General features: G+C 42.3%; 2 protein-coding genes across 5 annotated transcripts in view; one reads left to right on the top strand and one right to left on the bottom strand.

Annotated features, from left to right (window-relative positions):
• Positions 1 to 27,194, top strand: part of LOC148320175 (disks large homolog 4-like) — a 49,223-nt gene that overhangs the window by 2,215 nt on the left and 19,814 nt on the right. The window contains exons 1-2 of one of the 4 annotated variants that reach the window (XM_088279064.1): positions 6,465 to 6,615; positions 24,909 to 25,070. In XM_088279064.1, the coding sequence (XP_088135190.1) occupies positions 6,574 to 6,615; positions 24,909 to 25,070 (204 nt within the window). In that variant the 5' untranslated portion in view covers positions 6,465 to 6,573. Of the gene's footprint in view, positions 1 to 6,464; positions 6,616 to 16,469; positions 16,633 to 24,908; positions 25,071 to 27,194 lie in introns of those variants that run through there. The other 3 variants (XM_088279062.1, XM_088279063.1, XM_088279065.1) reach the window with 3 other exon arrangements.
• Positions 1 to 27,194, bottom strand: part of zbtb20 (zinc finger and BTB domain containing 20) — a 67,655-nt gene that overhangs the window by 38,522 nt on the left and 1,939 nt on the right. The window lies entirely within an intron of this gene.

Here is a 27,194-nt window from a genome sequence, read left to right as displayed (position 1 = left end):
CAGCCTAAATATTTCCGCTAAATTGAATCTTTCTGGACCACAAAACTGCCCGGCATTCACTTTGAATCTTGATTCTGGTAGGAAACACACCGGCATCCGTGGGAACGGGCTGGCCCAAATAGTTGACTTTGAGCGTTCTGAACTCAAAAGTTACTTTGATATGTTGTCAGAAACAAACGGTAGCCGTGGCTGCTTGGTGGGAACGTGATTAACACGATCAGCCAATCAAGTATTCGATTATGTGGCCGCAGCGATTCAATAGCCGATAACTCACGTGACTGATTTCCGCCCGAAAAAGCAGAAGATCCCTTCAAACACGAGCTTATTAAACTTTGATGGCCACTGGCTGCATTGCAGGTGAGCCGTGTCATCATGAACCAGACGACGGGTGAGCTGTATCATAACACCCACGTCTTTGCCAACACAAAATGCGCACAAGGGCTCCATGCGAGGTTTTGCCATGCGGGGGCGACGCCACAGCCACTCGAGGAGTGACATCAGACTCACGACGGGCTCTTCAAAAGGTTCTCGCTGCTGCTTTTAGTTGGGCGGCATGAGCGCTACGACGTGATGTCACGGAAACGCCGTCGCGGGTATTTCCAAGGAGTGTTTTCACTGTGAAACTTCATTGAAATGTACAAACGTTTGAAAGCATAAAAGAAACGGATGTCAGAATACAATAAGTTGGATTTTATAGACGGGTAAAATAGGAAGAGCACTCAGAGTTTTCGTGCCACTCAACAGAAAGAAAGCCGCTATTTTGACCATATGATTTTCGAGTGGGTATTTTTCAAACTATTTGGATCAGGGATCATGTATACAATCAGAAAGACACGGCGATGAATTAAAAAGCACTTCTTAAGTCATTCACTACCAGCCAAGCGAGTTTAAAAAAAAAAAAAAAAAAAAAGAATCTTTGACGTCTTTAGCCGTCAATGGCAGTAAATGACTTAACATGGATGACGTAAATCAAGTCCTAACTGGTTTAGTAGAGAGTTTTGACCAAAGACGCTCACTTTCAATTCGAAAGGCTCATTTCCCTCTTTTTCACTCCTGAGTGCTGCATTGGACTTTTAAAAAGAGCTTATGTAATTTTCTGCTGCTTCCTACACTAGAATCTTAAGAGAAAATAAATAATGAATTGGAAATCAATGTATCACACGGCCGCGTCGTTACGTAACACTCCCAACTGGAATATTAGAGCGTATCAGCGGGAGGAGACGTCACCGGATTTATATTTGGTTCCGAGCCTGACAATACCTTTGAGTCTCCCTCATCGCAAGGCACTCAGTCGGAGAACAGTCCAATTTTTTTTTTCTTCTTTTTTTAGTGAGCATGTCAGAGACAAAATGGCATGACAGAAAGCAGTCAAGAAGGCTTTTTCTGTTGCCTTAAATCTGCGCCGTATTTTTGCCACTTTACTCATCGGGCTTTGATTAGCGCCGCTGTCCCGGTTGTCACCTTGTACTTAGACGTTGCCAAAACACTTGACCCCCCCCCCCTTTTCCCCCGCCACCTTCTTCACGCGCTCTCCGCACTCCCCTCTGGCCTACTTTAGAGCACTTTCAAGGCCTCTCTTGTTAGTGCTTCTTCATATCAATTATATATTTGATAGGATGTCGTCGATGTCAGCGGTGACTTGTGCACAGGGTTCGCCTCATGCCCGCTCAGGGCCGCCGCCTCCTGCTGTACATGCGAGCTGAGTTAATAAAACAGCCCATATGACAGCGTGTGACAAACGCGTCAGGATTAGCGAGCGCGGAGAAAGCTCATGTGATCCGAGCTCAAGGGCACGAGCAACCTTGCGTCCACGAGGCTTCCGCATGCAACCACCGAGACACTGATCCCGCCAAGTTACTCCCAGAAGATAGAAAGCCGGGCGCAGTGCACATCTGATGCCACGCCGGCACGGCTCAGAGGTCTTCTTTTGTCTTCGGAACATACTGCAAGACTCACGCACACGCTTTGAGCAAAACACGCACGCACTCGGGCACGGTCTTGTCTGGACTTGGATGCAAGTTGGAAAAGTTGCCAGATTTAATTAAGAAGACAAGGTGCACTTTTCTTGTGTTGCTACAGCAGATGGTTATTGGTGGATGTCTGATTGGTTAGAATTTTCAACATTTTTTTTACCCCATTGAAAAAAAATAGGGGCGGCACAGTGTATGACTGGTTAGCACGTCCGCCTCACAGTGCAGAGGTCGTGGGATCGATTCCGCCTTCTTGTGTGGAGTTTGCATGCATTCCCCGTACAGCTGTGACCCTTGTGAGGAAAACCGGCTCAGAAAAGTAATGACTGTTCCCCAAAAGTCAAGCGCAATAAAAAAAAATGGTCACCGTATTTTCCGGACTATAAGCCGCTAATTTTTTCCCCTCGATTTTGAACCATGCAGCTAATACAACGGTGCAGCTTTTCTGTAGGTTTTTCTTTCACCAGTAGGGGCGCTCTATAGTTCAGAAAATACACTAAATAAATCTCAATTTTATTATTATTTTTTTCTCTTGGGTCTGTTCTGTTTTAATTAGCAAAGTTGTTGACGTGTTAAAAGGCACCGATTTAAGGATCTGTTTTGTACCTTTATGTGCATTCACAATACAAAATCGTTGTGTACATGCAGTAAACAACTCTTTTTTTTTCCCAACATAGAAAACTGCGGCTTATAGCCTGGTGCGGCTTGTACATCTTCTTTTTTTCTCGCTCTCTCTCTAAAAAGAGCTGCCGCGGCTTATATGCAGGTGCACCTTATGGTCCGGAAAATTAGGTAGGTTGTTGGAGTTAAAAAAAAAAAAACTTTCTCAACTGTGTTGTACAGTTAGTAACCATTCAAAACTGTCATACAAGCTGAAGAATAAGTCAAGAAAGTCATCTTGGTTCTACAACTCTTCTAAAGCTAAGCTATGTTTTTAATTCTACTCACATTATAAATGGAAGTTCAAAACTCTCACAATTTAACAAAAAGTTGAACTCCGCCCCGCCACTAAATTTTAGCCCAATTCCAAATTGTACGAGCTGAGTTGAACTGTATTCATTCCGACATACAATCATGTCTTTGTTCGTATTCGAGCTCTTCTGTCATTATTTATTACCGCATGTTGCTGATGAGCCCCTCGTCTAATTTAATGACCCGCTTGTCCATCAGAAGGCCATTAACAGTTTCATCCAACGCGCTTATCAGAAAGTGTGCTTTGGCTTCTCAGTCTCATGAAGAAGCAGGCACCTTTATTGTCTTCCCGTTTGGTCCGGTCCGATCGACATGAATGCTTGGGAGGAGTTCCTTTCCATTTGTCCTCCTCAAAATGGAGTGATTATTTTTTGCCATCTTGAAGGTGGCATGTTTCATTCACTGGCGAATGGCTTGTGTGAATCGGATCAAAACATACCAGGAATGGGCAGCCTGGAGACTTAAAGGTACGTTCGTCACTCAAAACAATCGACTGCGGTCTGATGGGTAAGAAATAAATAAGAAATAAGGCGTAGAGGTCAGTCAGGGTCAACTTCAAATCAGGTCTAATTTTGGGAACGCATGTGCACGTGAGTATGTGTGGTGGACAAAACATGAGCAATTTCGGTTTTGTGACAAGCAGGAGTTTTCAAAATGGCGCACAATGACACCAAGTGGCCGCTTTGTAAAAATACAAGCGGCCATGACAATGTCGATGAGGGGGAAGTGACCAATTGATGCCGCCTACTTTGCTCCATGACAGAACTTGAAAAGGAAACGATCATCTGAACTGCGTCAGCATATTCAGCGCGGAGTTGCGCAACGTCGACTAATTTCAAGCCATGAATACAAACCGAAAGCATGACTTCCTGAATCGACACGTGACGTGACTAGGCATAGAACTATTTCATTGAAATTAAAAACAGAATAATTCAATGAGAGTCTGAGCGCACGTGAACTAAAAAAATAACGTGCAAGTGCACATATTGGTGTGTTTTGTTTGTCTCTGGCTTTGTATCTCCATGTTCCTCTTGTAGGTGATGTCAGTTGCCTGGCAACCACGCAATCATGGCCCGATTGTTGCCATGACAACATGGCGAGGTATCATCATGGACAGAATAGAGATGAAAGAAGGAAGGGGAGGGGGGGGGTGAGCGTGAGCGTGAGAGCGAGGCCTGCCATTGAAGGGTGTTGATAATATGAAGCCCACGGTGCGCAGGTAGGAGTCTGACCTCCGTGTAGGCGGCGGCCTAGAACGCGCATGAATGCAGAGAGGAGAAAAATTCTGATTCGGTGCGAGGAAGCGGCATCGGCGGGTTGCGCCGAGTGAGACTCTCCTCAAAGAAGAGCACCGGCCTTCCTTCCAGATGGAAATGTCACGATGTGCTCCACTTGTCTTTCGTCACAGATGCAAACGCAGAACTCCGTGTGTCACTGGCGGCTTTGGGCCGAACCTCCGCAGGTGTCATAACCCATCCATCAGCCATAATTGGTGCGGTATGAAGCGGTCCAATAGGTCACGCTACATTTATTCTGTTTATTCACCGCCTCTCAACTCAGTTTTTTTTTTTATTTAATTCACTCATGACGAGCCGTGATGGTGTCTGGGAAGGGAACGAAAAATAAGTCCGGCCCAACTGCCAATTGTTTTACATTATGAATCATGATTTTACTGGTCCGGCCCACTTGGTCGTGGATTTCTCTCCATGTGACCCCTGAGCAAAAATGAGTTTGACACCCCTGCATTGCGTCGGCCACTTTACTTTATGAAAAAAAATGAACTCGTATGTGCATGTGCAGTCACACTTTTGGCACCTGTCAATACTGCAGGGGAGCGGTTCCTAAAAGGGTGGAGCTAGACACGCAGCAGTCAATTGATTGGTTGACAGGGAAATGTCACTTTCATGCAACGATAGGAATTGACGCATGATGCCAAGAAGAGAATACGCCCGGCATGTCACGCTGCTCTGATGCAGGAGCGTAGCAACATTTCAGTAGCAAATGATACATGATTATCCTTGGGCATACAAATGCCCCTCTGCGTAGTTGGCAAAAAAATTGGAATATTGATACAATTTGTACAGCTGTTGTCTATTCCCGATTTGAAAAGCAAATGAAATCAATGAATAAAAGACGCATGCACGCACCTTACAAGACAAGTGATACTAATAAGCGATAAGTGGACGCGATCTAACAAATGAATAACCAAAAACGGCAACATGAACGTGATCTGCTTTTCAACTTTCAGTTGCATAGTACAATCTTTTATTGACACTTGTATGAGGCTTAGGAGCCCTTTTTGGAATTGAATATGGTTGAAAACTCTCATTATGGCCATTGGTTAACATTACAATGGCGGCGTGGGACTTGAAAACATCTGCAAAGGAGTCTCAGAACGGATGTTTACGAAAACTGTTTCGTTGCTCGGGCAGTCTGTTAAAATGGAGCACATGACCTGAGTTTCCAATCACAAATTGTATAGTATAAATATCTTTATCATTATATTTCAAGGTAGTGAATAAATCCCTGAACTGAGCTGCTTGTAACATCTCCAGGAAAATAAATGCACTGCTAAACAATTTGCGTGTTATTCAGAGAGCAAACAAGTTTCTATTGATAACAGCAAATTGCGGTTCTGAGTCTGTTAGGCAAATGCATTCCATTAAAAAAAAGTCTCTGATGAGCAGCAAGCAGATAGTTGAAGCTGTTGCTGACTCTGAAGTCCCACGAACCTCAACATGCAGGATCCTCCAAAGGCTTGCAGTTATGCAAGTTCCTTTCAAGCGCCCCGAAACAATCTCACAAGGCGACATCCTTGGAGTTGGTCCAAAATGGAATACAGACTCATTTTGACTGGTAAATGCTGTGCTACTTTGCATAGTTCTGATAGATGAGTTCTGGATGCCCATCAAGTCCGACCAAGACTGAGGCATCACCAAGGGGATGGTGGAGTGATGTTTGGGGCTGGAATAATGACAAGTGAGATAGTAGGCATCGATAGAGGAGCTGCAGTGTTGCAGATGACCTCTTCAGAATGTGTGGAGTTTCAAACTGGTCATATCTCTCACTCTCTCACTCTCACTCTCACTCTCTCACTCTCTCATTCTCACTCTCTCTCTCTCAGAAAAAAAATATTGAGGGGGGGCTTTAATTGTGAGAAGCCAAAGGCACGACTGAATAACATATATGTTTTGCTCTGTAAGAACAAAAACAACATGTGGCTAATCCAGTGCAATATTGGAGGTTGTGTGGAGAAAGTTCTTCCACACGCACGCCGAGAAGATAACATAAAATCATAGATCGGCGTTAGCGTGTGTCTCCATGTCTGATTGGTTCCCCTCCCTCACTGTGAGGCAGTGACAAACATTATATTATGACTCACAGCTGGAGCAGGCTGCCATTCCACTATATTCACACCCATATGTCCAACACCAACAACTCGGGCTTCCAGGAAAACTCTCTCTTCTCGTCTACTACGACATCCCCCCTTCCCCTTCCCTCTCTCCCCCTCCTTCTAGTCTCCCCCCTTACCCTTCCCTAGTCTCTGTAGCTGTCTCCCCATCCCTCTCCTCCGCCTCCTCCTCCTCCGCTGCGGGTGTCTGGGAGGCTGTTTTTCCTCTGTCTCTCGCTCATGAAGGGCCGCACTAAGCTGCCTTCTCTCTGCCCATGTGTGGTAGGTAAATTCACCTCTGTGTTTGTGTCGTCCTCTGCCTCCATCTCACTGCTGACGTCTTCTTCTGTTTTGCATGTTAGCTCAACGCCAGCTAGTCGTTCTGGCAGGCTTAGACTAGGGGAGGCGTTGGGGGAGGTGAGGCGGGGGGGGGGTTCTCTGTTTGTGCACATTGCATCGAACGTGATTCCAGAGTCATAGATGAATCAGGGGAGTACGTATGAGAGATGAGCCATCTACGTGTGTGCTGGCTATGTTTATTCATGCGCTGGGTATGTTAGGTATGAGCGTGGCCTGACACATGTGGGTGTGCATGAGCCAGTGAGCACGCTAAGACATGCGGACTTGTTGATTAAAGCATTAGGGAATTCATAAATGCTGATATTTTGTGCATTTCCTGCGTGGGACAATATATATGCGAATCGAATGAAGATCGGCGTGCATGTCCCTTTATGAGGACACGCATGCATGATTAGTTGAGACGATGGCTATAAAGTTGAACACAATTGTGTAATGGTTTACAGCAGGTGTGGGCAAACTATGGCCCGGGGGCCACATGTGGCCCGTTAAACGTTTTAATCCGGCCCGCCGAACATGAAAAAAATTAAATGAATAAACCTCGTTAATGTTTTATTTTCTAAAAACTGTAGTGTGTCAAAGACATATATTTTGTTGGAATGCTTTTGTTCACTTTCCTTTCAAATTAAATGTATTTTTTTTCTCAGGTGAGTTTACCAAAACACTCCATCCATCTGGTCCTGGTCCAGCCCCTCGGTCAAATTTTAGAACCCATTGTGGCCCGCCAATCAAAAAGTTTGCCCACCCCTGGTTATGAGTATGTAATAGTTTTTGGGTTAGGGCCTGTCATAAGTGAGTCTCGCCATAAGAAAAAAACAAAAAACAAAACAAGATATGCATATCATTAATAGTAGGATTAATAGAAATATTCAACAATAATTACTTTGCCGCATCGTTTTAGATATTATAATTTGTAAATTTTTCTGTTTCACTGGATTGCATTTTATTCATTACGCACAAAATAATTTTTAACTAAGTTTTATTCATTATTATTAAAAATGATTTTTTTTTAAATATTTTCCTGGTCAACAGTATTGCATGTAAATTAATCCAGCAAGACGATATTCATTTCATGCTTGATGAATTTCATGTTTTTGTGTTTAAAGAACTTTTTTTATAGACTGGACAGGATTCCATAGACTATATCTGACTGACCGCAGTTTATGTCAATAATGAGTACCTGCATTTTGTGTTTATATGCATGTCTCTAATGTTCGGCTTGTGTTTATTTCATTTTATTTATCCCACACCTACTTAATTATAGTCCTACAGTCAGAGGTGATTACACGCACACATGCCAGTGACAAGCGTAAGGACCATAGTACGCCACACTATTGAATCCTCAATGGACTCACCGCACGACAACAAACCCTCCAAGAGGTTAGATTACAGCCACAAGAGTGTAAACAAAGTCCACGGGAGTGACAAAGAAAGAGCGACATTGGATTGCTGTTACACAGTCATTTGATTAGGGACCACAACAGTCGATTGAATATGAAAGTATTTGGACCACTAAGATTCAAATTTGTGTATCACAATCGACAGAACGGTAACAATAACACTCTCCTCCCAAAGTAATGGAAGAGATTGCAGTACTTTTGCTCAAATGTTCACCTCTTGCATTTTGTCTGATTTCAAAACACAAATATTTTCATTCTGCAGCAAAAAAATAAATAAGAAAATAAACAGTTCCAATATCTTTGGGTGATAGCCGAGCTGTTGGCACTGTTGCAGAGGACAGCAAATGACAATCTCTATGATTTAGTCGTGCACTTTCTTTTTTTGTCTGATAGTGGTGAGTCAGAATAACTGTTATTTGAAATCTGGTATTCCAGAATATTTTAAGAGAAACGCAATCATAACTGTTCTAGTGTTGGCTCTGGTATAATGTACAGTACAATGCGAGCTTTTTACATTTCAGCAAGAAGCACAGGATGGTTTCGAAAAGGGCCGCTTTCTCGCTGGTTTGAAATTGTAAAGACTTTTGGCTGTGGTCATCTATTTTGGAGAGCGAGAGGAGAACTGAAATCTCTTCCATTATTAATATAGCGGTGCCTTGAGATATGATTAAAACGTGCTGTTTTTTTGTTTTTTGCAAACTGGAGCTAGAAAGGCGTTATTGTGTCAGGTGACTCAATTTGCTTCACAACTAGCAGCAGTTTGGCAGACAACATTCGTAAATAAAAAAAATAAAAAAAGAGGCGTTGTTGGTACTTTTTAAATCAACGTGTATCCGAATTCAAATTAGGCACTTGAGGGAATAATTTAACCATACTTACAGGTATATATTTTTTATCCTCTGCGAAGAAAAATATTACTTCGATGAATCTCCAGTACAGTATATGCTTGTCTTTGTCAGTCCAATTACAATTCTTTTGAAATTTTTGGGTGGCGTTTCCGTTCATTTCAAATGGGAAAGGTGATTTGAGATATGAGCGCTTTGAGTTACAACCGTGGTTCCTGAACGATTTCAGCGTGTGTCTCACGACGCCGCATCAGTGGTCAGGCATTTGTTGACGGATTAAAGCACGTGCTCAGCGTTAATTGAAACTACGAAGAAAATCCTAAACTAATGTGGAAACTTCTAATTGACAAATGGTGCAAAGTGAAAAACAACAACTACTATATGAGTAACGCTGGCAGAATTGCCCACAACTTTCTAAAAGTTTAATGAACTCCATTTTCAACTCAGGAGGAACCATCCACTTATTTCTTTCCGTCAAAGCAGAGGCCAGCATGATTATCGGCAACGTGTTCTCATGAGAATTAAGAAAGAAATCGAACACAAAGTGAAGCAGCGGACCAGTTGGAGCATGCGTCATCGTGCCTGTGTGTGGGCACAAACGCCCAGAGCCGCAAAGAAAGCTGCTGCAAAATGAAAAAAGGATCACTTGCAAACTTTTCCAAACATGACCGATTTTTCATTGATCAGATGAAAATGTCGACACTTTTCCATTAATTAGTTGGAGGATATGGCCATCTTCATCATCATCATCATCATTTTTTCACTCTGGCTCCCCCACTAAAAAATTTGTGGCTCCAAAGCTGGTGGAAGGACATTTTAAAAAGTAGTTTTGAAGCAGGCACTGGTCAAATAACATTTAGATTCGAGGTTGTCATGACGATCAAGTTTGGAAAAGCCTGCACGAGACTGATCATCATCAAAACAGGAAACGGCTTCCTATGATGTGCGGCTCACGTTATCGCGACGTGGCACAAAAGCATTTGTTTTCATCAAGCACAGTGTCACAACTCCGCTGTCATCTAACAATGTCATGGTGGCGCGTTATTTGTGGTTTTCAGCCTCTCTATTCCCCTCATCCAAACCGAGCGGATGCGATGCTTCGGAATCGAGCTGTCATATTGTTAGATTCCCATGTAGCTGTTGAGACTGAATTTCTGATGGCGCATGTGATGAGCACATTGATCCGCCCACAAAGATGAGAGCGCTGGACTTGCTTCCATGTGTGCATATAAACACCATATTTCCTCTTGAATTGATACCGCAACACGCTATTTCTTTTTGTGCCTCTGGAGGAAAAATAAAAACTAACATGGAATGTTTAAATTCCCGTGCATTTTTACATGTGTGCAGTTACGTAACTAAATGCCCCAAGCCATTACATGGGAAAACACGGTATGCTTGTTTATCAGCTGTTAGTTTTGTGTCAGCTGCAATTTACAGTAAAATTCGACTTGTAGACACCTGGTGGCTTTGTGTTTATCTTCTTGGCCAGAAAAGCATGGCCATGGATGACCAGTCTGGTCACACGCTGTGCTCACTCTGTGCCAAGCTAAAGCTATCAGCGGTGGCCTGGGCCTCTTTGTTGCATGTCATCGGTGATGTAAATGAAAAAATTAAATAAATTAAAAAAAATAAATAAATAATAACAAATAAAATAATTTTAAAAATAAAATTAATAGAAAGAATAAACATTAATGAATGCAATTCTTACTGACAAAAGTCACAGATTCTTTTTTTTCCTACCTTAAAATGTCTCCTGTAAGCTTTTAACTATGTGGTAAATTTATAAGGCCACACACTGGCGCTTTATGCCATCTGGTTGATCGTTTCCATCCTCGTGGAAAAGAAAAGTTAAAACCAGAGGGAGTAGGTGGGTGTGGGGTGTTATGTAATGATTAGCAATATGCTGCCCACTTAGGCGAATGAGCAGTCATGGTCATGCTAGAAAACTTACACAATACCACAACGCAAATCTCATATCTGGATGTGTATGCTGAGCCGTAATGACGCCTTCCCGGGCAAATTTACTGCCTCGCTTTAACCACCATCTATTGCCATCAACAATCTCATTATGGGATGGATGACGTGAATATGCCGCCTCCGTCGCTACTCAAAATGTAGCAATGTTATGTCAAGCATCAACAGTGGAGCTTCCAAAGTCGAACAAAGTCCGTGACGCCTGTTGGCTTTATATGGTTGGGCGGGAAAAAAAATAATAATCACAATTATTTTTGATTGATTTGAAATCACGGTTAATAAAAGCGATGATTCGTTGGCCCGAAAATGTGTTTATAAAGTCGAGAGAAATTAAATCAAATGTGAATTGATCCATTTCAGCATTAAAATTCTGATATAAAACCTTTATTAATTTTACAGCAAAAAAACAACCAACAACCCAGATTATGTTCTCCCTGAAATATCTTTCCGTCGAGAATTATCACTTCAACATACAAGGTGTGTCAGTGAAGTTCCAAGGACTGGTTAAAAAAAGACAGTCAATCAACCGGACGAGTCTGAGAAGAAGCAAGAGCTCTGACAGGATAACTTGAGGCCGCTTTAGCAGGTCTGCTCACAATGCCGTGAGCATCTGACAGTTCCTTGCCAAGAAGAATGCCATGCTGGAGCAACCTCCTTACTCACCCAACCTAGCTCGGTATAATCCCCCCCCCCCCCCGCACCCCCTTTCTCAAGCTTGGGGTCATCAAGGAGACCAGTTTTGAAGATATGGATGACATCAAGATGTCCGTGACAATTGAGCTGGGGAGGATCCTAGAAGACACCTTCCAGCAGTGCATGAATGAATAGCAAAAAAGGCAGTAAAAATGCCTTTGACTGCAGGAGAATTACTTCAAAATGACAAAACTTGGATTTAAAATGGACATATTTTGCTACACCAATCCTGGAAATTTTCTTTCGCACCTTATACATCCTTGACACGAATTACTACTTTCCTATTCCCTACTATTTTCCACGGCTTGTTGTCATTACTTATGATAGGTTCGGCAAACAAAAAACATGAAGCGGTAAGTTCATGAATGGCAAATAGTAATTGCACTTATTTTCAAACTCATTAATCTTATGCATGTGTACCTAACGAACCCGAGAACGTGCAGTAAGTCTCGCGGGGGCTATTTAACGCATCGAAACGAGTCCGAATCGAGGCGCAGGCGCAGAGAGTCTGACAAGACGCTTATCAGCTGCCGGTTGTTGAACAACGGACGGCGATGGAAACAGGATGAAGCATGAGTTGACAGTCAGCGGCAATCTTTCATCCATATTTTTCTCATCATTTAAACCCTCAAGATAGGAAGCAGCCGCCACAGGACGGTCCGCGTACTTGGACAGCGCACGGCTGTCGACTTTAGCTGAGGAGGAGGGGCGGCGGAGGCTGGCGCCGTGCTGGAGAAAGTCAGGTGATGGCTTTAGAAAATTAGAGCGGCAGTTGCTGTGCCACGTTCTGGAAGATCATGCATTAGCCTTTCGTGATTACAGTCCAGGTGTTATTTAAGGCTGACGCTCGGATTTAACCATTTCACGCCTTACTACGGCCTCGATTTTAAAGCCGCGCGGCAACAAGAAGGAGAAGGTGAATAAATGAGTGTGTTGGGGGTTAAAGGTATTTTTGAACGATAACATGCTCACCATGGCTCATGTATAATGCAGTTCTTTGGGTCATCACTATTGGTGATGACTCCATTCTGGCATGTAAAATTTACACAGCTGGGTGGTTCTGCAAGACACACAAGCAGGAATATTTGATGTGGAGTAGTATGGCGTGGTGTGTAAGAGCAGCAGAGTGAGCTTTGAGTACTCCTGCTGTTTATGTGAAGGCTGAGCGAAAGGCAACGGCATGCAAGCAAGATGGTTGTTTTGTTTTGTTCTCATTTTAACTGAATCGTTTGTGACGGTTTATTGTGAAACACAAATGCAAAGACAATTAGATTTTTTTTTTTTTGGGTTGCTTTTACAAAAGGTTGGCTTCATTATTTTCACCCAGCAGATTGAGTTGATTTGTGCAGGCCGAAGAGCTGGTCGCCATTTTGGACAGTTTTGTTGTGTACTGAAATTAAAGTATACACGGGGAAAGTTGCTTGTTTCACAATAATTAGTATTCATTTTATTCTGAAAACCTGGTTGGGCTGGGTATCGATTCAAATTTTCAAAATGGATTTGATTCGATGCACATGTGCCTGATTTGATTTGATTTTAGATTCCATCAAGGATTTCCCGCAGCACCAATTTGACTTTCATATGGAAGGCATTCTTAGAAGAACCAACGCCGCAATTAGTACAAACTTCATTCTGTAACTAGGTGCATTAGTAAAAATATGAATATTTACATTAAGAATTGAAGCAAATCGTGTACGTTTTATTTAACATGACCTGATCAATCTTTCTTGTTTATTGACGCTGACTTCACCGTTTGCGCCATTTTTGTTTTTACACGCTACTTCCGCGTAGTGACAAGATTATGTAAATTTATGGAGGAAAAAACACATTATTAAAAGTTTTGATATATGGTTTTATGAATCGAAAAAAAAATTAGATTTTTTTCATTAACACTGCTCGATAACCTGGTGCCATTTTTTGGCAGCTTTCATGCATCAGTACGGTTCATTTTTTACCTCTAGCTGGATTAAAATCTTGACCTAATTTGTTGGCTCAACTCATTTAGAAACCATTTAGGAACCCGCGTTGGAATATCTGAACATGAAAAATGAAAAAGAATGAGAAATTTGCCCTTATCAAGTCACGTTTTTATATGCAGACCTTCTACTAGAACGTAAGATGTAAACCCAAGCAAAAGTCAAGTACGGTACGTTGCACCCGGATCAATAAAGTAACCTCAGTGCATGAGTCATTTGATATCAAGGTGAATCCCGTCAGCTAAACAGCTTGCAGAATATCCCGAGGAAAATTCTCATGTCTCATTGGTGTCACACATAGGACCATTTTTTTTTCTTCCTAAGGGCACAACCAGTTTTGACGGAAGCAGTCAATCCATAAATATGGTGATCTGAACACTGTTGGCAAGCGGACCGTTTGTTAGACGTCTGCCACCCCCTTGCACACGTTGTCATGGAAACACTCCAGCTCTTTTGGGGTTCTCTCTCACTCTTCTTTCACACAATGCAGTATTACGATGTTAAAACCTACACAGTGGAATACCGCGGCTCAACTGTGACCGTCATGCCTTGCATAACGCTGAGGTAGAGCAGGTCAACTTCAGTTAACGGAGCACTGTAGACTCATCGACAATTTTACTCCTATGTCGAAACCTGATACAACAGGGATGCTTTTTTTTTTTTTTTTTGAAAGCTGCGGACATTTTTAATTCACGGCATGGTTGAGTGGTTAACACATCCGCCTCATAGTTCTGATGTCACCGGCTCACCTTGGCTCACACACAACCCTAATAAGGATATGTGGTTACAAAAAAAAAATGATTGATAAAAATGATGATATTTAGCTTTTGCTAAATTATGTCACCTGGTGAGCTTTTTATAGAGACTGTTGGACCTAATGAATAATCTGAGCATGTAGTGGATTCCCAATCAATTGGTTTACTCATTTGTGCTGAGCTGTGGAATACTTTATTATTTTACATGTAAACGTGGGGGGTGTGCATTTATGCAAAGTGTTTGACAAGGAAGCTCTTTGCAGTAACAAAGTCAGATAAAACGTCCCAGAAGTTATTTTAACTGGATGATTAGCTAATAGTTTCAAAATGGCATTACACTCCATCTCCTTATAGGTATTTATTAATTATGAGAATTTGATGACGGGGGATGTGAAAATAGTGTGGATCTCATATAAAGGGAACCTGCGGGAAATAAGTGGAGCCACCCGTGTGCGATTGAGAAGAAAAGGGCCTAGTGCTGGCCTATTACTCATCATCGCAAGCTGGCAGTGAACACTTACAGGCAGAGCATTCAAATGCATTAAGTGCTGCAATCAAGGACGTCAGTGTCTTGTCTTTAACAAAGTAATATCCATGGAAACCGCGCTGTGAGTTTAAAAAGTCATCTCAGGGGTTGTTATGTCATCTGAGAATAGCACAGAATGACAATGAGGTAATACGTCATTTAAGTTTGGAGGCGTGACACACACGGCCTCGCATTCATTCATCTTTACTTATTTCAGCACGGGCTGACGTATAATGGAGATGTTTAAAAGTGGACGGGGAGCTTGGTTGAGAGATGCACGTTTTATAAGAATAACTCCTTTGGGCCTTGACCTGATATGTTAGACCTGCTCGCATGCTTATTATTGCACGCTTCCCAGGATATTCCTCACGAGAGAGTGGTGAGTGATGAAGTTGATTGTGTATTGAATTTTTTTATTTCTTTTTTTTTTTTTTAAATTCACTGACGTCACCTGGGAGCATCTTGCCCAGCGCCGCAGTCGGTCCTGAGATGAATGCACAATATTTAAATGTAACCTAGCCGGTTCTCTCACTCCACCCTGTGGGCTTTTCATGTCAACACAGACCTGCACAAGAGGCTCATTGTAATGTAACTTAAAATTAATTCAGATATGGATTTTTTTTTTTTTAAATATCTGAAACAACAAAAATGAAAAAGCGACAAACTATTTCTGATATGAATGCCTTCCATGATCATCCATCACAGCGCAGTCACATTCACTGTTAATTCCGCAAATTACTTAACTAGTGCTGGAGAAAGCACAAGTAACTGAAGAAAACCAAAAAGAATCAACACCTATGATTGAGTTGCTAACAACAAATAGGCCGTTATAGTAATTGTTAAATTTAGCCTCTGTTGAGTCCTTGCAATACTTTTGCAGGCATTTCAATAACATCATAGCCCTCAATTTAACTGAGATATCACTGCGGCGAGGGCGAACATGAAAGTAGCTTAATGCATCACCTTTGTGGAATTGTGTGTGTGCGCGTGTGTGTGTGTGCCAGTGTGTTTTACTGACACTTTTGGACTCATTTATTAAAGGCTAGGTGGGAGCCACCTTGAGCGAACACGCTAATGAATGGCAGCGGGATTCACCTCAATCACTAAAGTAGACACACCACATGAAGGCACTTTGTCTTTCAGCACCACGGAGAGCTCTATATCTATTGAGCCGACAGGGGGCGCAGTCGTCTCATTCTACACGGCTCGAGAGACATACCATCTAACTTAAAGTGGTGTGGTTTAAAAAAATAAAGAAAACAAATAAAAATAACTAACACCAGCTTGGTGTGCGAGCTTAATCATTTCCTCGTTGGTTTCCAGCTGCGCTTAAACTTTCAGTAAATTATTAGAAAGAGCGAGCGAGACAGCGGAAGGGAGAGAAGGGGGGGGGGCGTATATCATAAATGCGCCCCCCCCCTCCCCCGACAAAGCACAGCCCGTACAGTATAGAACGCCTTAAAGGTGAACAACATGCAAAAAGTTGCTTTAAAACGCGGTTAGTTCGAAGCCGGGGTTGTTTCCATTTCCGTCGGTTATTACCCAGCAGGGACCAACTCATCCCCCCCCCCATTTCCGCGGCTCCCAGGCGATCGTGTCGCGGCGGTGGCGGCGGCGGTGGCGGTGGCGGACACAGCAGCGGTGTGGATGTGAGGTTTTGGACTGATGTCTCTGCCTAATATCAGGAATCTAAAGTGTCTCTCGCCGGTCATGTGCCAGTGTAAGGTCATCTGCAGCAACCGGACCCTGTCGCTCATGTTCGGGTGTAAGGTAAGCTGAGCCCCGGGGGTGCATGCGGTGCCGGACGCTGGCTGCACCAACGCCCGCCGTCAGGTCGTATCGCGGGGTGGGGGGGGGGGGGGGTGTATTCCGTGCAATGTGGCCGTTTAGCGAACGTGATTGCCATCTCGTATGTTGGATAGCTTGCGAGCGAATGTTCACGGCTGAGCAGGATTTCTTCCTGCACGTAGCAGCTGGCTTCACTAGTTTCCTGCAAATGAATGAAATCACTGTCTCTACAGAAGGCCAGGTCCTTCGGGGCTAAGCGGGGCTATTCATGCTGACTGGTCCTCATTTAGGTTTGCATCATAGCAGAGGGGAACAGCACCGCATGATTTTTGACCTTGGGAAATGCACTTTGTCTAGCCCAGAGCCACTTCAATATCCTTCATCACTAGAGAGAGCCTATGAGAGGCTTTACCCATCCTTGGAATCAGATAACTGGAACATTGCTCGTCTTTTCTCTTATGGCCCAAGGAGGAATCGGAAGCAGGCGGCTGCTTTATATCTGCAAAAATGAATAACAGCCTATTATGTTAAGATGTGCATTTCTAGTCTGAACTGGTAAATAGGAGATGATGGCCTTTTTTTCTTTGTTTGTTTTTTTGGTCATAAATTTCATGTTGCCCGCCTCCATGTAATATGTTGGGCTTGAATGTAATTGTAAAACAAACAAAAAAAAATTGTGGCATATGTATTTGCTTACAGGGCTTTAAATTAAATGCAGGTTTATTGTGACATTTTTTTTTGTTACAATCTGTTTTCTCCACTAACTGTAGGGATCAATTCAAAAAGTTAAGACATACACAGTATTACACTTGAACTAATTTGTATTGTGAGAGGACAACTAAAGCCACTTAAATAAAAGGAAACATGTTTTCCGTATCCGACGGAAACACTTAAACGCATAAATTAATAGAAAGTCTTTGGTCAAAAGTTGTTCCCACCTAAACACGCCTAATACATTGACCAGTGAGTATTCCTGCTGACAATCTACACAGAGCTGCAAAAACACAGTAATCACATGACTTAGAGGCTCACTCCCCCCCTCCATGGCTTCTTGCTTACCTCCCTGTGAGATGCCACGCCTCCCTTCTGGCAATCATTAACCTCCCGCAGATTGAAGTTGCCTCACAGTCCTCATTACCAACATTTGCTTTCTTGTTTGAGCAACGTGTTAATAAACGCATCAACCTCAAATAAGAATTCCGGTCGCCTTGAACACTCGCATGCAGGTCGGCTTCGAGCTGAGCCAGGTTATTGTTGTATAGAAAATAGACTCAGATATATATATTTTTTATTCCTCCATTAATGTGACTTATCACCTGTGCAACTCAAAGTGGACATAACAGAGATGAAGCAGTGTTTCAAGTCAACCAATCATACGCGACCTCATTTAAAATGGGAGTCAGCACACACTTGTCACTATTTACGGCGCCTCTGATTAACCCCAAATAAAAACTCTGCAGACCATAACACATTTTCTCAAACATGTTTGAAAGATTTTGTCACGGTCCAATAAAATCCAGGCCTCCCTTTTCTTCAGTACGACTTTATTTGGGGTTAATCAGAGCTAATCCAGTTTAACATAAATTTGAACATGATTGCTTTAGTCTGAACACTGCCACGTTCCTGTTATCAGAGGGGGTGAACACTTTTGCAACTGCATTATATCATTTGCTGAACGATACCAAAAAATTGAGTTGAACTGTTTCGAAGTCACATTAATGGTGGGGGAAAAAATGTGAGCACACAATCCTGGCAAAGTCAAAGGGGTGTGTAGACTTTTTTTTTTTTTTTTTTTTTAAATCGGCTGCACGGTGAATAAACTCATCATACAAGAGCATAAACATTTATATTTTTTAACACTATAGTTTTCATTATTCATCCTGTCAATCGATGCAAATTTCATCCTGATTGTGTGTGACATCCTCACGCACGGCGACCGTTCAGATTCTGAAGTCCATTCCATAGAAAAATCTTGGTGGAATTCCGACTGGTACGACGTCAGGGCGTGTTTGTTTTTAGAGGTTCCACTCGCCTCGTTATGCATCCAGCAGCCCGGGTAGCCTTCAAACAGATTGTGTCCGGTCCGCTGTGGTCCCATGGTGGCTTGTTATCTTATTTGACCGAATCTTTTGGGACATCATGTGTCAACAATGTATTGCAGCGTGGCCACACACTGTTTACGGCTTTCTTCTATTCTGTATGTTTGGTGCAGATCTGCACAATAGCTAAGGTTGCTTACATAATTGTTGTTGGACGGAGCCTCTCACTCATCTTATATTCGGCATCTTAATTAAAAGAGTCTTTCATGTGTCTTGAAGCATTCATGAGTGCTTTAATGGCCTCTCTTATGCTTAATGCTCATTGATGGCCGCACAAGGTTTAATGAAGACGGACCGTCCCGCTTAAGTGTGTCTTTAAAGATACAATACCGCGCAGGGCTCTGTGTCGAAGAAGGCGAGGATCGAGTTTAAACGGCGTATTAATGCATGTAACGATTTCAGGCTCGCGTCATCTCCAGATCCGGATCAATGATCACCTCACCCTCCGGATCGATTCGGGTTCGGCTTTACTGTAAAACGGGCGAGGCGGTGACCTGCTGTCAGACAAACAATGAGATAACCAAGAGTCATGGGGATTTCAATATCACAAGCCGGCTATCACGTACATTATGAATCAGTGGAATGGCATTTCTTTGCAGCTTGGTATGAAACTGAGTTATTTCAGCCATGCCTGCTCCTCAAAGAGAGGTCGACTGTACGCTTCAACTGTGACAGCCTGAGAAGCAGCACGAGGAATGAGTGGCAGCACGTATTTACTGATGCACTTCATGTCAAAGTCTGAACCACGCAGGGTCACCTCTACCTCCTTAACTTGTTCTTTCCACTTCATTTTTCTTGCAGCTTGTAGGCACAAGCAACACTCACGAGGAGCTCTGGAAATGAATGGCGCTTTATTTTGAAACAGAAACTCTTCGAAACAGCAACACACTTAGGCTGCTAGGCCTTTATGCCGTGACTTCTTCTTGCCCAGGAACTGTCAGATGCTCGACCAGACGCGTTGTCATGGTGACGCAGCCATGAGGTGTCCTGCCACAACTTTCTTATTTTTTTTTTTTAGCAACAAGATGCTGTAAGGAAAAAAAAACAACAACGAAAAATCATCTGAAGAATCTGCGCCTGCTTGCTGGTTAAATATACATATTTTTCCAGTATAAAAATATGTAATGCATTATCTAACCGTAAAAAAAAAAAAGAAACTCCAAAAACTCCAACGCACCACTAAAACCAATTATGCATCACTTTCCTCGTTCACAACATGCTCCTACAGTAGGCTGCGTACATCCATGTGCACTCATTTTGCATTTTAATGTGCAAAGTGATTATCTATTAAGCTGCATTCTCACTCATGCTTGAAGTGAACTTCTGACTTGCTCGTGTTTGTGCACAGGCAGCCAATAAGAGATGTGCATCTTATTAAAGTGCAGCGTGCTGACAGGGAATAAATCGGCTGGCCGCATCAAAGGACCGCTTCTCATCATGCAACCAGTGGACTTGCATGGGAGTGCATGTTTGTTCCCAGTGAAACCATTAAGCAGTGCACTGTCCCCCTCCCTTCTCGCGCGTTTGAGATCACTCGAAGGTTAACGCCCCAACATTGACGACATACGTAATCTAAACAAATTGCTGATTCAGCAGCACACCAGCGCGTGCTAGAGGTTGAACCATTTCGGCCAAAATCGTTCTTCATTGTTACCTGCTCCGTAGGGATACTCATCGCGACTAATAAACAATTTTTCTTTTACTTTTTAAGGAGAATTGATATTGAGGTGTAATGTAACTATTTACAGACTATTTATGCGTAAAAAAAAAAAAATCATCCTGCTTGTAAAAGCAAATTTCTTGATACATCCCGTATACTGGATGGCATTATTGCCTTTGGTATTTTTTTTTTTTTTTTTTTTTTAAACAACACAATTATATTCTGCTCTATTTAACAGATAGGTGTACCTTCTGGGAAATGTAACATCATCTTTGTCTGCCTTTACTCCTTCTGCCAGTCCTCCATTTCCTATTTTCGAGATAAGGAATGCGAGGATGCCAACATAGGTAAATGTCAGATGAGATTTTCAAATATGATGATACATTGGCGCGGGTGGCGTCGATGTTGCAGACGAGTCGTCTCACAAAAAAAACAGAAGGAGAGTCTCATTAATGGAAGAAAACAAATTAAGTGGAATTTACTAGGGCGAGGACACGAGCAGAGGAAAATGCCAAATTGAAAGTGGGGTGGGTGGGGGGTTGGGGGGAGGGAGAAAAGTTGTTTTATGTATTTTTTATGCTTGCCTCTCTGCTTCCCTGTTGTAATGCAAACCTTCTGCATCCAAGTAGGCTGCACTGGGAATACATATTTTTAGTCGTACGTGGTATCACTGAGAGTATATTTTACAGGTCATATGAAAGTTTTAGCTGGATAATCCGAACGCTGTACTTCTCAGAGTATATCGTCATCAGCACAGTACGTTGCCATCACTGCATTATTTTCAGAATTTTTTTGCATGTTGTAGCTCCCACATTGCATTATAATAATGAATACATCTTGATCGAATTTGCCACATAAAAGTCAATTTTCTGGAAGTAGGTTTTTAATGGTGAATGTGTGCAGCATCCCTGCTTTGATTCGAAGCCGAATAGAGTTGGTCGTGAATAGTCTGCCTGGCAGGGCTTTAAGGATTTCGACCCATGTGTGTTGTTGTACCACACATTGCTACGGGGAGACTAACACTTGTCAAAGTGTTGTGCGCAAAAACCTTGGAGAATAGTTCGAAGGTAGCACTGGCAGAGGATGAGTGGCTTGCCTGTCCTCGTGAGGCACATGTCTACATAAAAAAAATAAATAAATAAATAAAATCGTACTGTTGGCTGGCAAGGTCTCGGCTGGCATGTGAAATTGCTATCATGCTGCGATTGGACACTTGATAAGACACTGAAAAAATGAACTGAGAAGACAGTATTCATTTTTTTTTTTCAGTAGTAGCAACATTGTATTTATTTTTCTTAACCCAATGTTCATTTTTTACCCGTTAATTGGCTGGCAAGCCGTCCTGGGAAAGTCTCCAGCTGACACGCGTTAAAGGATTTAATTTGCCTTTTTCACATTTAAGTCGCAATGGATCAGCATGGTGTGTTACAGTAAATAGAAAAAGTCTACACACCCCTGCACGAATGCCATTTTTTGGAGTGGTGGGAGAATATAAAAAAATAAGATAAATATACAAGCTATATGTCACATTAATGGCAAAAACATTTTCAAATGTCTTCATCTGATTTCTGGTCAGCTATCAGCATCGGTTGGTTTTGATACTAATTGCGGAAACTGCAGCTCACAATAATGTTGGAAATAGCACTGTGTATTTTTTTGGGGGCCATCACCTTTGTTGAAAATTAACATCGTAGAGTTTCATTCACGTTTTCACTGTCAAGCTCTATTATCTTATTTTACCGTGCATGTCACATGAATATCGCTGTGGAAATTCCAAATGGAAATTTAGCACACACCATCAAAGAGCAATCTTAGCAGCAGCTGTTTAAATTAATAATGGCTATTTTGAGAAGTATCAGTGTGGATTTTCTTTCCCAAAGTAATGCATAAATGAGGAACTTATCACAGGTCTTTTAACATGTTTTCAGTCTGCGGGTTCTTCCGCAAATGACTTCGCTGAGAGGGCAAGGTTGACTTTCCTTCCTTCACCTAATGCGCCGTCATCTAAAAGCTCAAGCTCGCTCCTTGAATTACAAACGGAGATGATGGAAGATAGCGTTTGACATTTGCTCTACATTACGACTTACAGTCAGCCACACCGCGTAGGATTATTATCACAATATATGCAAATGTAGCCTGCGGAGACTTTGTTATCGTGACCTTATTATTATTATTTATTTTTTTTTGAAGACACACAGGTTTCCCACTCTGGTGATATACTAATTCAATGAAGCAGGGCAGACTCAAATATATATATTTTTCGAGCTTGGTACTGCAGTGGGGTGGTAGATATATTCTTAGGGTTGCAAGCTGTAATTAACGCCCTTGCTTGGATAAACAGAAACCATGGGAAGCAGTTCCTGCATATGAGGTCCAATTATAGTCATTAAATCTGATTATACCTTTTTCACGGCTCATATTGATACGCTCGATTGGCGTGAGCGAGGGTGTACAGTATATGACATCATAAGTGAAGAATAGCAAGCTGTTTAAAGACATTTTGCATTCAGAATTCTGTTTTCTATCAAGAGTGCATTTTTTTTGTGTGTACATAATTATTTACATTTCAAATCACTGAGTGGTAAAAAATGAATTAGCGGATCAAATCAAAATACTGTACAGATGATTTAAGACAGTTGTAAAGAGGCATTTGCTAATGGCGCACAAAGCATAGAATTTAGTGGCTATACACCAAACGCACCTCAAGCTCCGACCTAAGATACATTGAGCGGACAACGTAAGCATCAGCTGCCACCTCCCCCACTAGTGGGACAGAAGGCAACATGGCAACGTGATGGTTGCTCATGCAGGAAAGTGCTCCAGGCCGCTTTGTGTTGTGGCTTGTGTAATTGAATTGCTTTGTTTACGTTTTCAGTCAATATAATCAATTTAGTGATATTAGGCCGGCTTGTTTTCAATTAGGAGATGCAGGTATAGGATATAGAGAAAGGGAAAAAAAACTATATTTGTATTTAATGAAAAATCAGTCTTGAATTATGGCACCGGCAACAACAAATCATTTTCTTTCTGGTTGCTGCGCTGTTGTTTTCTGCTTCAATTTGTCAATTGTCATTTACAACCATCCCCCGCACTCCCCTCCACTCCTCTCTTTTTTTTTTTTCCCTCCTCCGCTTACTTGCTGTCTCAGTGAAATGCGATCCAGGCCCGATGCTGGCACCCCCCAACTGTGGCACTGCAATCTCTGTTCTGCTCTGGTTGCTAGGCAGCCTGTCTGAGACGGGCCTCGGTCATGTAGCTCCCTCTACGTCTGCCTCCCAAAAAAAGGAAGAAGAGAGACGGAGTAGGCTAGCCATCAGGCAATATTCGGATGACGCCTTCCAATTTTTTGCACCGCGCTCATTTGGAGCGTATCGCTGCAAATTGTGCGCAGAAGGCGAGGTGCCTGTGTGTATCCAAACACAAAATGCAAGCTAAAGTACAACTGTGTCTGCTCTCCACTGTGACACCGCCCACCTTTTGACACGCATGTGATGGAAAATGCTGCCTGCAGATTTTTCTGTCATCACACCTCCAACAAAACCTGCCGTGTGTGTGTGTGTGTGGTGAACGCGGTGAGCTGCTGGGCCGGCTGCCCGTGTGTGTGTGGGCTACCAGCAAGGAGTGGTGGGGGTAAGGTTACGGGGAAGAACACGCATGATCTCCACTGAAGTGCTGCATGAGTCACGGCGCTGCATGCTCCGTGAGGTTGTGGAGGACGCCGCCTTGCCAGATCAAATGACTTCACTTCGCACTTGGAGACGTCACATACGGGCATGGTGCTTAAGTCACCAACAGATTTGTTGACTTGGTTTATATGGTCACGTTATTTCCATATATCTTTGTAAGTGATTACATGTTTAAAAGATCACTCGTAGAACGTTGCTAGGAAGTCACAATGTCCCATCACTGGTGAGCTATTTGTTCGAAAAAGCCTTATTTGTTTCTTGGGCCCATTGACACCATGACGGAGACCCCTGCATAGCATAAAGCGGTTTCACAAATACTCTTAAGTACTGGATAATGTTCAGAAAAATGTTTTTGTTTTTTGATGGCCCAACTGATTTGGATTTTTTTGGGAGGCCGCTGACGATTCTCAGTATTTGGCAGGATAAAGTTCTGATCACGACAGACTCGTTTTAAAAATATATAAGGAGTAAAATAACTTGTTTTTGGTACCTTAATGCTTGCAGCAATAAAGATATGAATTTTAGGTACAACATTTACCTCAGGAGACAAAAAAAAAAAAAAGAATCTGCAGAGATTGCGGAGATTTTGGGGAGGCGGGGCCTCAGGAAGTTGAATATTATTGCCTTTGTTTTATGTTAAAATGTGTCAATGTGTTGACTAAATAATGAGGAAAAATCTGCCCTCTCCCCAAAAAGCACCAAATGTTGGCCGATTAATCGGCCAGGCTGAACTTTAAAAAAAAAAAAATAATTAAAAATCCATACGAATAGTTTCTTCTTTTAACCTAATCACTTTTGTCCTCATTTCTGCAGAAGTACAGGTACCAGGATGAGGAGACGCCCCCCTTGGAGCACAGTCCAGCACATCTGGCTCCAGGGAAAAGTGCCGAAATGCTGCACATGAGCGACAAGAACCTCGCCGCCATGGAGGCCATCCATGGCTACACGCCACACACGCATATCTCTCCCGTCAAGGTGAGGACAACACACAGCAGCTTATGGATGTTGTTGATCAATATCTAACACTATTAGAACAGCTCAATGCACTTGCCAGTCAGCACTTGTGGACCGTGTATGTGCAGCATAGACATAAGCACTTCTTGTCATGAGCGCAAACATTTTGCAGCATATCTAGCATACGGCAGCTTCAGGGCGTGATCATCGAAGTGCAAGCCAACCTGAGAAGCGGTCAGGAAATATCCGTCAAAGATTCATTTATGCTAATAGGCTGCAAGGTGGAAGACCGTGAAGGCGACTTTATAGCTGCTCGTTTTGTGCAAGTGTGAAAATATTAATAATTGTGTAATGGAGCCTGCGAACGAGAACTCTGTGGGAAATGAGAACTGCTATTCCCATACCATTTATGAATTTATTACAACAATTTTTATTTTTCGGACACTGAAAATTAAGGACTGTGCAGAAGTTTAACTGATCAATATATGAATAGTACAGCACAGTCAGACATTTAAAAGATTCTAATTCCAATCTTGACTTGTCCAAAAGAATTCTGAGCCAAGCAGCACAACTGGAATAAAGTCCCTTCGGCTGCCTTCACACACAACAAACTACCGTGCGATATTTGTCGGAAACACCGACCCGTCTCGAAACGCAAACGCAACGAGGCAGCAAAGCAAACGAGCATCAAAGAAACACGATCGCTGTCACTTGGACGGCATTGAGGTACATGCGGCGCTTGCAAATGGAAGCAAGTGTAAGCTGTAATGCCCACTTAATAATGATCCATTTCACATGCCCAATACGTCTGCAGGAAGTGAGTGACGTGGGATTGCCATGTCACAGAGGAGCAGATATGCCCATTATTGTCTCGCTTTTTTTTTTTTAATGAGCAGACAGAAGAGTCTGTGACACTGAGCTCTGCCCCGGCAATTTAAATCAGGTCCCGCTCAGGTTGAGCTGCCGTGGTCATGGAGCGTTGTCCTGCGGGGTGCTGTGAGGTATTTGGAGAAAAGCTGTCAAACTGGCAGCGGTGAGAATAAACGGGCACCGGGAAGTCAGGTGCCACAGCCGCATGGAGCGGCTCATTAGTGGACACAGTGCATCAGGCTACAGTGTCGTTTTAATGTTATTTTAATGAGCATCACTTCTGCGTGCTAGCATCGATTAGGAGCAGATGGTAAAAAGATCACACTGCAGAATTGTTTCAAATATTTAAAAAAATAAATAAATAACAATAGGAACCTGAAATCATGCAGTAAGGGACTAAACTTTGCAGCTTCCTCATGATTTAAATTAACTATGTGGTTTAATTTGCTTTAAAAAAGTAAAAAATAACTTACAGAACTTTCGGTTTATTTTTAAAAAATATTTTATTTTGAAAAATTACCGACTTGGCTCTGTTACATCGGACTCTTGACGTATGTCAAGATGCTAATGATCTCGGTCGCAATACGATTATATTAAACACACAAGCTAGAAAAATGTGTAAAAAAAACAAAACAAAAAAAAAACACCTCAATCTCCCAAACCCCCATTGACGCAAAATTTATGATGGACTTGAACGAACCGTTCCGCTGCGCCAAAAAAAAAAAAAAAAAAAAGGTTAGGGACCACTTATTTGGAGGACTACTAATATATTTATGAGTCACATTACAATTCTCTTTACATGAGAACCGTGTTTGGCTACTCTACCCACCTCTGCTTACAACTACAATCAGCATTAAGAAGTATACAGAAATTCTAATGGAGCTTTGGCAAAAAAAAAATAATAATAATTTTAGAAGAAAGAAAACATCTTTGGGCCTGATTTAGCTCGTTTGAAAAGGTAGGCAATACAATGTCCTTTACCAGTTTCTTGGCAGCTTGATTAATTCCCTTAATCTTAGGGGAGGTTGTCATCCAGCACCGAGCTGTGGAATCAGTAATTATTCAAAGATGAGAGGTGCACCATTTATAATGGGAACATGGGGGAGGGGGGGGAAGACGTGCTTCTTTCCTTAAAATCTACCATTACCTGATAATCAAAGTCTATTTAATATTTTTTGTCACTCTGTGGTGTGTGCCACGGAGTATTTCAAATCCATTACATGAGTCATTCATTCCTCCCGGCGGCAAGTGGCACCAAAAAATGTATTTCTTCTC

The sequence above is a fragment of the Idiotropiscis lumnitzeri genome, chromosome 17 (genome assembly GCF_059441095.1).
Source record: "Idiotropiscis lumnitzeri isolate Australia: NSW breed Sydney's pygmy pipehorse chromosome 17, RoL_Ilum_1.0, whole genome shotgun sequence".
NCBI lineage: Eukaryota > Metazoa > Chordata > Actinopteri > Syngnathiformes > Syngnathidae > Idiotropiscis > Idiotropiscis lumnitzeri.
Note: the sequence above shows the minus strand (reverse complement) of the source record. Positions and strands in the feature narration are given on the sequence as shown.